Source organism: Octopus sinensis, linkage group LG2 (genome assembly GCF_006345805.1).
Source record: "Octopus sinensis linkage group LG2, ASM634580v1, whole genome shotgun sequence".
NCBI lineage: Eukaryota > Metazoa > Mollusca > Cephalopoda > Octopoda > Octopodidae > Octopus > Octopus sinensis.
The window spans coordinates 100,412,011-100,424,622 of NC_042998.1; the positions used below are offsets into that span (position 1 = coordinate 100,412,011).

General features: G+C 33.0%; 1 protein-coding gene across 11 annotated transcripts in view; it reads right to left on the reverse strand.

Moving 5' to 3' along the window:
- LOC115232686 (FERM domain-containing protein 4A) overlaps window positions 1-12,612 on the reverse strand; it is a 383,772-nt gene that overhangs the window by 259,704 nt on the left and 111,456 nt on the right. The window contains exon 1 of one of the 11 annotated variants that reach the window (XM_029802712.2): window positions 1,574-2,082. The exons of the other annotated variants lie outside the window; for them this stretch is intronic. Within the exon in view, the coding sequence (XP_029658572.1) occupies window positions 1,574-1,642 (69 nt within the window). The 5' untranslated portion in view covers window positions 1,643-2,082. Of the gene's footprint in view, window positions 1-1,573; window positions 2,083-12,612 lie in introns of those variants that run through there. 11 annotated transcript variants of the gene reach the window in all.

Consider the following 12,612-nt stretch of genomic DNA (forward strand, 5'->3'; position numbering starts at 1 on the left):
CTAATTTAAAAGTAACAATCAACACGGAGCTTATAAACATAATTATGTCCTGTTATATGTTCTTAACGAGTTCATTGAACAGAGTAAATGAATGCGTAATGTTCCCAGGCTATCCGCAGCAGGATGCTCAACACGGCACTAAATGCTGTATATATTGGGTAATATTAAATACATCCAAGTAGACATAACAAATAGTTTTCGTTTTTTCAAATAAATATATAAGTGAATAAATAAAGCTGTAGCGTGGATTTTGGAAATGATAGCTACCCTTAATAGCTTGACACAAATGATAAACAGATTAGACAACATATAAGATACACAGTGAACCGACTCACATAATCACTATATCATACTGATATATTTATGTATCAAAATGAGAAAGAAAGAAAGAAAAGAAAATATCCTTAACTTCAAAAACTGGAAGTTACAGAACATCTAGCACAACTATCGGTTAATTATTTCAAAGATATTTTTAGCTAGGAAATGTGTATCGGGAAAGTTTACACAAGTCTTTTGATCCATTTACATACACAGCTACCATGTGAAAAAACAAACATTACACATAGCGAAGCATTGGATTAAGTTATAGTCCGAAATTTTATACTGTAAATGATCCCGTCCTTAATGTAAACGGACTGAATGTCTCCAGGACTACCCCTCCCATCACAAAGCGGGGGATGTGCAATTCAATTTTCTTTCTCTTTCTCTGAGATTAGACACGGTATTAATGTTACCTGAGAGAATTGGCCGTGTGCCTTTGAAATATCGCAGACGAAAACAATAATATTTAGTGGCATCCACGATCAAAGTTTATTAACTATGTAGGAGACAAATTTCCTCAAGATTTTGATTTAAGGGAGATTGTAAATTATCCACTAGGATAATAATACAAACAGGCAAAGCAACAACAGAAATCAAAATTAAAAACCCAAACAATCTCCCACCGCAATTTAACAAGGATCTAGAAGAAATCACATAACATATACTAAAACATTTTTAGAAGAAAAAAAATTATTTTTCAAATGAACCTAAAAAGAAACACATTTAGGAAATTCATTAGGGAAAGGGGATAGATAGCATTACAAATTTTCTTACAAATAATTAAAACCGCAGCGGGCAATTCACACACACCTTACACCAGCATTTGGTAGTATTACATCAAAAATAATCGAGGAATTAAAGAGAAAAATAAACCCAGCTAGTAGTTTTACTATTTTTCGTTTACAGTACACACACTATGTATGTATTATACTTCATAAAATAAATTACACTAGATACACTTTCATAAAATAAATTACACTAGATAACATATACGATTGAAAATAAACGTAAATAATGAAGACGACGGTAAAATAGTGAAGTAACAATTTCAATAATCAAATTTTAACAATAATGTTGATAAAAACAGACAACTGCATGTCTGTGTCGCATGGTGCGCTAAACGGCAGAAACAGAGAGAAAGGGGGAGTGTTTATATTATCTATGTAAATAACAACTGACTATATGATGTTATGAAGGTGCACCAGTCACTATGCAGTAGCAGCACCACCAGGATATATTTTTGTGTACTCACCTGATGCCGCTGGCATATACACTGTCCCATGAAGAAATCTTTAGCACAAGCTAACCAAGAGAAATACATCAGCAAATTGTTGCCGATCCGCTAAATGAGAGATATTTCCGAAAACAATGTCTTCTTTTGTCACGTCATGGAAGAGCTTGAGTGGTTCAGCACAGAAAGTATACATATACGTTCATGTTTGTGTGTGTGTATATGTGTGTGAGTATGTAAGTGTGGTGTAGAGAGTGCAGTAGTCGTCTTTCATAGCCTTGGACCAACTACGTAGTTTGGAACATTATCAAGCAGAAAGTGATCGACTCTCCCTACTCCGCCACCGACTACAGCAAGTTCACGATTGTGATGAGATAGAGTGTTGTAACCAGCTGACCACTTGCTAATTATGTAGCGATCGGAGATGATAATGACAGAATGCATATGAATTTAGTGTGGTAAATTAAACTTGCAGATATCAGGGTTGGTCAAGCAAGTGGTTGGAATGACTGAGGCAGAGCGGTTACTAACTGAACGAGATTAACGAATAAAAATAGAATGAATTACACAAAAGCACTCTCAATCATCAATAAATTTGATTTCATAAAGTGTTTAAGAGAAAGACAATACTGGACGATGACGGGGGAAGGAATTGAATTAAAACGCGATGGCTCTCCTGTCGTTTTACTAATATCATGAAAGGATAAAAACTACACTAGAATGATTGGTTCGGATATTTCTACAGGGACTAGTGATGTTCAGGCCTAGAAAATAAGTAGAATGACAGCATAAACTGGATTTATTGGAAAAACGTTTCTATTATTGAAAAAAATAAATAATAAATAATAAAATAAAGTAAAACAGAAAGCTTAGATCTCTTAACTTCTCCAAGGGGTTAACTGCTTAGTGGGAATATTTCCCTCAATTTATTTTAATGCAGTGACTTCTGAACAATGTTCTATTGATTTCTTTTGAATAAATACACTGGGAGATTTAAACTATATCTCCAGCATATTGTTACTATTATTCTACTGACTATGGAAAGGTAAAAAGAAGAAAGAAAAAAAAAGAGGTAAAATTAGAACTACCTGGATTTGATCATGAAACCCAAAAGGATTAAATCAAATCCAGCCTCGTTCTTTCTTATTTCAAGCCAAGTTCTCTTCCCTTATAATATATTATTGGAGTTAAGTAGTAGAATGTATAAACCAACAATCTGAAAATAGTTATATCAAAATGTTGGGTTTCCTTTTACATAGTCCCATAATACCTTGTGAGAGGGTTTGGAGTATAATGTTAATTGGTTAGGGAATATATATATATATATAGGTATTGATACTGTTTAGTAATAGCATCATAAATTCTGGTTAGCCTTTTTTCAAAATGCTGGAGGTGTGTTTCCATCATAAATAATGGTTGAATTTTTGTAGCGGCAGCTAACATGGAGGTGATAAATTCAGGCAGCTTGTTAAATGTCGCAGGGAAGGCTAAGACTGAAGAATATCACATAAATTTGTTGTATCAGTAAATGATGGAAAGGCTGAACTTGAACAGTATAGAGGGAAAGGAGAGAAGCAAAATGTTTTATTATTAGTTTCAAAATAAGACAACAGATTTATTAAATGACAGAATTGTAATGAAATTAGTTAAACTAGTTTTAGTGTTGGGTTCTCTATAAAAAGCTATAACATGCACACATGTTATTTAACCCAAGGTCAATCACAATCCACAAGACCTATGATCAAAAGCATTTTACCAAGCAATTCCTTTCAGTCATAAGGTATCCAAGATATTTTTTTCTTATTTAATGTGTTCTTTTTTTTAAATAGTAGGGTGTAACCAAGGGAGAATTGGCTTCTATTTCTAGCAAGTCATACAAGCACACAGACTCGCTTTTTACTAGACTTCCATATCCGACCAAAATATTCTACCTGTTTTATGTTGAGATTGGCCAGATCTGGTTTCTCACATGAACCCTATAATATCATTTTAAAAATGAACAGTTACCTCATAAAAATTGCAAAGCTAGAAGACAATGCATGATTAATTAAAAACAATGTGACGAAATCAGCATTAGTTTTTATAGAATAATGTGAATGCTAAAGGGTTAAACAATACATAATGGTAATAACAGACCAAACTATTAAAAAGAAATTTTTTCTGCAGTGGCCCACACTACACTTTGTCCCATAAAATGTTAGCTCCACAATTCAGATGGTTTGGTGCTACATGTTTAACCAATTTCAAGATGCTATTAGACATTTAGTAGTAGCCAAATTGTTATAGTGTTATGTCCAACATTACACTTCATGAAGAATAGTAAAATGATTCAGACGCCAATACAAATCAAGAGCTTCATGAAATTCTTCCCAAGAATTCCCAATGATGACATATTTCAAACAAAATCTTCTGAAATTAAAAACCAATATATTTTTACCAAAGCTGTTCAATATCAGTTTAGATCATAAATTTAATTACTTCTCGATTTTGATAATAAATGGCCTTAATTCCATTCATTAGCTAAATAATTTACACTAAATATAATTTTTCACTTGAACTGAGTGTAATTTATAAAGCAATTAATGAAACAACAGCCTGGAAAGGTATCAAGAATGAAAATGTTACATCAATGGTATCAAATGAAATTGAAAACAGCAATTGTGAAGAATTATAAAAATGCTGTGAAGTGGTAATAGTAATTAAACCTAACAACTGCTACTTAATTCTAATAAGACTATGGTAATGAATATATTTTTCAAGATATCATCTGAAAAATGTCTAGACATTTTTTTTCTTAAAAGTTGCATTTATCCTAATCCTGCTTCTTCATCTAAAAGCCATAAAGGTCCAGTGAACACACATTAATCTTCTACCCAGCCAAATAGTATTTTTCAGCTGGATGCCTTTCTTGTCACCAACACCTAGCGATCTCTCTCTCTCTCTCTCTCTCTCTCTCTCTCTCTCTCTCTCTAGTAAGGGTTGAGCTACAGGACAAATTATTTGCAGGAGATGTAAATATGGAATTGCCATTTTGCTCTGACAATGTCATGTGAAGATGTGCAGAATGTAAATATTCCTATGCATGCAAACACACACGCACGCGCGCATGCTCGCACAACAAACTTCAATACAGTTTCTGACTTTTGATGCCATTTACAAGGCATTGGTCAGTTGAAGATACTGTGGTTGTGGAGCAAACTCCACGTCCAGTCAGCCATATTTGTATCTAAAATGTTAACCTTAACCTTTTTGATACCAACCCAGCTAAAACCGCCTCTGGTTCTGAGTTCAAATGTCTTGTTTTCATAAGATTTGAATTAAAATCTTCCACCAAACCTTAGCCACAATTTATGTTCCTAACACTAACTGAGTGATAACTAGGTTATTTTACTAAATTCTTTGTTATATTTAAAGTAATTGAAAGAAACACAGAGCATCTCAAAATAAATACAGTAACGAAAGGGTTAATATTCTATTTTATATAAAATAATTGATATATAATAAATATATTACACTGTGTTTTTTTCTTAATAAAAGTGTGTGTTGGGGTTAATACGCCCCTCATTTTAATCTTGATTTTAGTGACGTTGCTTGAAATAGATCAGACAGTCTGGGTTTGTTACTTTTCAGCAGTAGAACAGTAAGAAGGAAGATGGATTTTGCAAAGACAATGGAATTAAAAAAGCAAGATGAAAGAAAAGTCATTAACAAAATTTTTGAAGCTAAGTTTTTAGAAACTTAAATGAGAATAACATCTGCATTTTTTACTTCACTGATATCTAGGAAAACCAAGAAGCTGTTTAGTGTTTTTCTTTTTTTCTCTTTTATTCAGTTTTTTTTCTTTCTATTTTTAGGTGAGGGATGATTGTTATTCGGCACATAATACAAAATCTGCACTTAACCGTGTAGCATCATTGTGTTATCACTAAATTATAATCAAACAAAGAAGAGGAGAGAGAGAAAGAACAACCCATCAAAAATAAACTTTATGAAGTTTTAGATAGAACTGAACATTCATATCCTTCTTGATAAAAAAAAAAAACCCCTTGCTTTCAGTTTTGGTTACTCATGCTTTTATTTACACAAGTTAGTTAGACTAGAAGTTTAGCCCATCGATAATCTGAGATTTCACTAGTGATTGAGCAGATATGTGTACATATTCAGTTCCTGTCTGCTCTCATTCTTAACACCAAATATAGAAATTTTCTTCATTAATGTTAAACTTTAGCAGTACCTATTGCCAATATTGACTTAGTTTTGATTATTTTTAATTCAGCTTATATCATGCATGTTAAAAAGATTTTGCTACAGACCCAAGGTTAATTTTATTGTGAGAAATATTATCTGTCAATACACAATGTAGCAGCACATACAGATGATGATGATAATAATAATAATAACAATAATATAATAGAAATAAGCAAATTTTAAGATGTTCGTTTTCCATCTTAGGTACAACAGATAATTTAAACTTTGATACGACAGTTGCAGGAAATACCTGCTAAAAAATAGAGAACCTTAGGTTGTATTTGTTTACCTAAAAAAGGCTAAGTCTAGGGCCAAGGCCTGTAATTGCTGTTCACACCATATAGGAATAGAATAACTGAGGCAGAATAAACATTATGTGAAGAGTTGTTTAAACCCATGTCAGTACTAACTGAACAGGTTTATCATCATAGGGGTTCCAGGTGGATTCACCCAATTTTTTTTTTCCTTACTTTTTAATTTTTCTTACATATAATATATCTTGCACTATATTGACTAATGTGTTCTTTCATTGAAAACTTTATGGTATAATTTTAAGGAGATTTAGTTGCTATTTTAGGCAGACTGAGTGACCACATAGCAATAGCAGGTCCCTTGTTGGCATCTATGAAAAGTGTTTTGGTAGAAGTAAGTATCCATTAAGATCTAGTCATATCCAAATACTTAATATATATTAGTCTCGATATTAGCCAATCAGAATTGTTGAAGCATGGAATAAACTATCTGCATCGGTTGTTAACTGTCAGGACACTACATCCTTCAAAATTTCCATGCTTCCTGAAATTTGCCAACAGTGCACCTGATGCCCCACTCCCACCTTTTCTTAACAACTCATTCACTATTCATTTCCTGTGCATTATTCTATGTACTGCTTGTACACTTTGGGCTACTTTTGATGAGTTGTAGTGTACCTGAGCACTATATACATTAAGTTGAATTTTTATTTCTCTTTTAGATCAATGCTAAAATCTTGTGACATCTTCCATATGCAGAAGGCCAACCCCAACAATGTAATTAATCTAAGGACTATAGCAAAAATTTTAAACATATATAATATAAAACAAGTTGAATATTTTGAAAGAATGAGAGCTGGCTGGAAATATGTATGAATTCTTAGGTGCTCAATCATTATAGTGAAATCTCAGTTTAAAATGTTTGATCTATATTGATGAACTTGTGTAATAAACAGAATGAACAATCATAAACTGAAAACTAACTTGGATAATTTATATTAACTACAGGATATAATTATTGCAGTTAATGATGTCTAAGCTATTAGATACAAGGTAGCTGAAAGTATCTCAGGGAATCACAATACTTATTGGTAATAATGGACTTCTGCCATAATGCAAAAGTAGACAATAATAACAATGTTAAGAAGTTGGGCAGTAAAGTCAGAGGAAATGCAGCAACTGAGGGGTTCTAAATTATATGTGTAAGATGTGAAGAAATGTTAACTTATAACAGAGATTGAATATCAAAGCATCTACCAATGTATTCTGCAGAGACATTTGCAATGTGATGGTTAATTAATGTTAAATGAAAATGTATCTTGAGACAAAGATAAAATATTTCCATTCTAGAGGTAAGTATGGAAGAAGAAGAAGTAGCTAGTGAGGACCTTAGATGGTTCGGAAGTGTTTTACACAATACATTTGCTTGTGTTTTTGAGCATTTGTGTGTAAGTTTTCGTAATTCATAAAAGTTCACTACCATTCTGTTTATACAGTGCACAAACAAATATGACCCAATGTAATCTCCTAGAAAAAACAGCAGCTTCTCTTATATCCCATTATCTTAAAAAAAAAATGCCAGGGACATCTTGAATAATGTGATCAGAAATACAGAGTGTCTGAGAAGAAAATATGTGATGAGATATTCAAAGCTACAATGCTTTTGATCATATGTCTAATCTGTTGTAAAATGGTAATTATTATCACAAATACAGATCGACATACTTTGAAAGTTGTTACAAAAAAACATAGGATTTGGGGAGGGGATTGTATGTATATATATAATTTTCCACTCAAATTAAGCCCAGAGTTATTATTAACAAATACTCTTACAATTAAAATCTAATACTTAAGATTTCTAGGTCTGTTCTATTAACAGCTAATAAAATATTAAATTTCCGACTTTAAATTATTAGTCACAAACTTGGATAGAATGTGTTATGAAGTGTGAATCAAAAGTTTGCTTTTTGCATTTACTGTGAAAACTAAACTAACAGCCTGATGTACTAAATTATATGCCTGGTCTTTTCTTCTGCACCACTGCCTCAGTCTGGAATTTCCTGCCTGAGTAAGTTTTTCTTTTACAGGAATTCAAAGAAAATATTAGCTGTACCAAAGTACCAAATTAACCCAATAATTTTAACTTGAATTTCCTCTCTTCTATGCTAAAGAGAATCATTATAGGCTATGGGCCCCACAGTTATTCTTTAGTCAAGTGGAAAAAAAAAACAATGAAGAAACAAAAACAAAAAGAAAAGGCATTTTAACAATAACAAAAGTACAAGAAATATTTTGAAATGTTTCTTGTATTGTTGTTATATGAATGTGAGAAACATTACAACTATCACATTATTCAAATGGTACACTAACCACAGATCATATAGTCAAGGATAGTCTCTGGTTTTCCTTTTAAGTGCTTTGTTAACTAAGCCAGAAAATATAACATACTTTAGGTTAGTGACCACTGAGCAGAGTGAACTGAAACAATACTATAACCATCCTGTTGCTTTCAGCTGAATGAAAGTGTTTTTGTCAGTTTAGCCTCAAGAGCATCAAGCCAACAACCAACTAAATTCAATTCCCAGCTAGGTGGTTAACAATAAGAAAAACACTCAATTATACTATAAAAACTACTTATCTCAGTGTTAAAGGTGTGTTCAAAATTCATTATATTTATAGTTCAAACAGTACCAAAACTACTTTTTGAAGTGATTAAGAAACTGCTAACAAGAAAGTCTAGTGTGTGGTAAGAAGCTTGCTTCTCAAACACATAGTTCCAGGTTCAGTACTACTGCATGGCACCTTGGGCAAGTGTCTTCTACTATAACCTCAGGCTAACCAAAGTCTTGTGAGTGGATTTGGTAGGTGGAAACTAAAAACGCCTGTGTGTGTGTGTGTGTCTGTCTGTCTGCCCACCACCACTGCTTGACAACCAGTGTTGATATGTTTACATCCTCATAACTTAGAAGTTCAGCAAAAGAGACCAATAGAATAAGTACTAGGCTTAAAAAAAAAAGTCCTGGGGTTGATTTGTTTGACTAAAACCCTGAAAGGCAGTGCCCCAGCATGGCCAGAGTCAATGACTAAAACAAGGAAAAGAATAAAAGATATATGCATTGACTTGTAAATCACATGCTACTTTTTCAGAATTGTAAATGTCAAAACTTGAAAACCCATGTTTACATGGGGAAACTTTACAGAATGAAGGAGATTTTCGAAGAATATTTATCATTAAAAATTTTTTTAATGTTTTCATTTTTCTCTTTTCCTGCTCTTATGTATTGAATGAATTTGCAAAATTTTATCTTTAGTCATTTCCTGGTGTGACCTCCTTTATCACCGACACCACTTTTTGCCTTTTTTTCTATTTTTTTCTTTTTAGGTTACCTCAAACTACTTTCTTGGCCTACCCCTATATTTTTACTTTCATCCTCAGACAATTAACTATATTCTTATCATCCATTGAGCTTTAACAAGTGCGTTGGTGGTTAAGTGAATTCACTTCCTTTAAGTTCAAACCCACATTTTCTTTTCTATTGACAGAGTTTTGATGAACAAACTGCTCAAAAAAGCACTGAATACTCTTCTACAACAAAACTGACAAGCTCAAATATTTGTTAAATAACTTCATTTTGATTTCTTGCCAAAGAATTTACCATTACATATATGCCACAGAACCTCCCAAAACCAGACACCAATATTTAAAGATTGTCTAAGCCTAATTAGGTTACCTATGAAGAAAACCAAACAATACCAAAATAAGAGATCTCCACAAACTATGAATCCACAAATGCTTTCCACTTAAAAGAATGAAAGACAAGACCTAAGATATGAGAAATTCACAATCGAGCATAATATATGTGTGTTCCCATCATCAATTGCCCAAATGGATATCAGTATGGTTTCGACAACTGGGCAGTGCCATTCAATCCAGCTATACATATATAGCAATCACAGTGAAAGAGTGCTTACCAGTTGTAAGATGGAAAAGTTTTAAAATAGTAATTTCGATAGTTATTCGTAGAATAGATTTTAAAAAAGCATTAAAATGTATCTGACTCAGTTTAACTAAGAAGATTAGAGAAGAAATTAATATAAATTTTATAATAATTCTACTTGCTACTCTGTTACTTGGCCTGTCCGTAACGCTTCCAAGTGATTAGGTGAAGGAGGAGTGGGGGGTTGGAACGGGTGGGGAAAGAGGAGGGGAGGGAGAGGTCGTGGTGAGTTAAATGTTTTTGTTTTTTTTTTTTGAGCTACGTTTTTTACCTCCATTACTTAACCCATCTGTAACTCTTTCATGTGATTAGTTGAAGGGAAAGGCAAAGAGCAAAAGAAAAAGGCAAGAGAAAATGCAGATAAAGCAAAGTGTGAGAGAGAAAGAGGGAGACCTTCAAAACTAAGTTTAACAGACAAGAATCTAATTTTTGTTGTAATGACAAAACATTTTAAGCTAAAGATAAAGGTTTAGTTGAAATAAATTTTACAGATCAGGTTTATGAAGCAATATATTTAAAATATAGATTCATTGCTGATTTAATTTTAGTCTCATACCAGAATAAGCAGATCTATGATCAAAGGTATGTTTCTTTTTTTTTTTCAGACATCATGTATTCAGATTTACATTACAAAATGTGGCTTTCTTTTAAGATACTAGAGCAAGATTAGAGAGAGATTTGGCTGCTATTTCTGACAGACTGGGTTTAACTTCATACAAGTTTCCTTGTTGATTGGTGCACTAGACTTACAGTGTTGAACTCACTGTACAATGGCTCTGATTCTAATTTTCTCTCTCCCTCTCATCACTATGGGTCCATGACAAACATAAGATAATTAGCAGAAGTCGGGCTGCAAAAAGAACACTGTAATATGTTTTGCTGAGCATGATGGATTCCAACTAAAAAAACCAGAGTAGAACAGCAACGAACAAAATATTTAATTTGTAACAAAATTATTAAAATCAAAAATTTCCAGTTACAATAATTTTAAATTTAATTGAATCCACAATTGTATAGAAGAATATATATTTCCTGCAAAATTTTCTAGCAAATTTTTTCAAGTTAAACTTCATTGGTAAATATCATAATTATCAAGTAAAAGAGCAGAATCTCAAAAAGTGAAGAAAAAAAAAAAAAAGAAGTTGAACAATTTTCTACAGGAATTATAACTGAAACAATGTTTTTTTCTTTTTTGTTTTATTTCTAATGGCGTGAGGGAATGAAGAACAAAATACATAACCAAAAGAATTATCAGGAATCATAGAGGAAATAATCGAAGAAGTATTAAATGCAGGAGCTTTTCTTGTCATTAATAGAAATATTTTCCCCCCACACATACACAAGCATACAGTTCAGTTTGCAACAATGTGATTCCAGGTTTGATCACACTAAATGACACCTTGGACAAGTATCTTCTGCTATGGCTTCAGGATCATGAATATCTCATCATCACCATCATTTAACGTCTGTTTTCTATGCTGGCATGGGTTGGATGGTCTGATAGGAGCTGGCAGGCCAGAAGACTGCAACAGGCTTCACTGTCTGTTTTGGCATGGGTTTTACAGCTGGATGCCCTTCCTAATGCCAACCATCTAGCAGAATGAGTTAAATGCCTTTTATGGCATACCAGCACTGGCAAGGTCTGTTTTGACATGGTTTTTTATGGCTGAATGCCTTTCCTAATGCCAGCCACTTTACAGAGTGGCCTGAGATAGAAACTGTGTGGAAGCTCATGATGAGAGAGAGAGAGAGAAAGAGAGAGACTGAGTTTATGTTTACACCAGTATAAAAGCTGGTGTTGCATTCCTGAATGTTTTGCAACTTAGTGGTTTGATTAACAGAGATCAATAAAATAAGTAACAAGCTAAAATAAGTAAAGGTGTCAATACGATTAACTAAATCATTGAGGTGGTGCCCCAGTATGGCCTCAGTCCAACAGCTGAAAAGTATTTTGTGTGTGTATGTAGAAACACACACCACATGCATGTATTAACCATGTTAAATCTAAATTTAGTAGATTTATTGGCACCAACCCAACAAAGGCAATGGTAAATTCAGCTTATTCCAAATGTATTGAACCCTTACAACAATAGTTTCAACAAAACCCATTAACATCACACCCTTCAAAGTTAACAATTAATCAGCTAATATAATCCATCTTTTCCTTTAAATAAATTGAACAGAGCCCTTAGATATTTGATACAAGATTAAAATCATGAGAAAACTTTCATTCAGGTGTATCATGAATATATTCAGATTGGAAGTGAGTCCACAATTGAGTCCATAAAAGTAATAATGACATTGGGATTAGTTAAAGTTGTCTGGAAATAGAAAATCTTGAGTAGCTGGAGTAACTGTGGGCAAGTTAAAGTTATGGCTTGTTGCTGTTAAGCTACTCGGTGACTGAGCATAAGCTGATTTACTTCCAGCCTTTTCAGGGCTCGTGACGCAACTGTTGTTGAACTGCTTAAGTGGTACTTACTTTTGGTTGTCTCAAGTACAGTTCCATGTCTTTGTGCACATTTATATATACATACACATAAAGGCTTAAGTCTTGGAATGA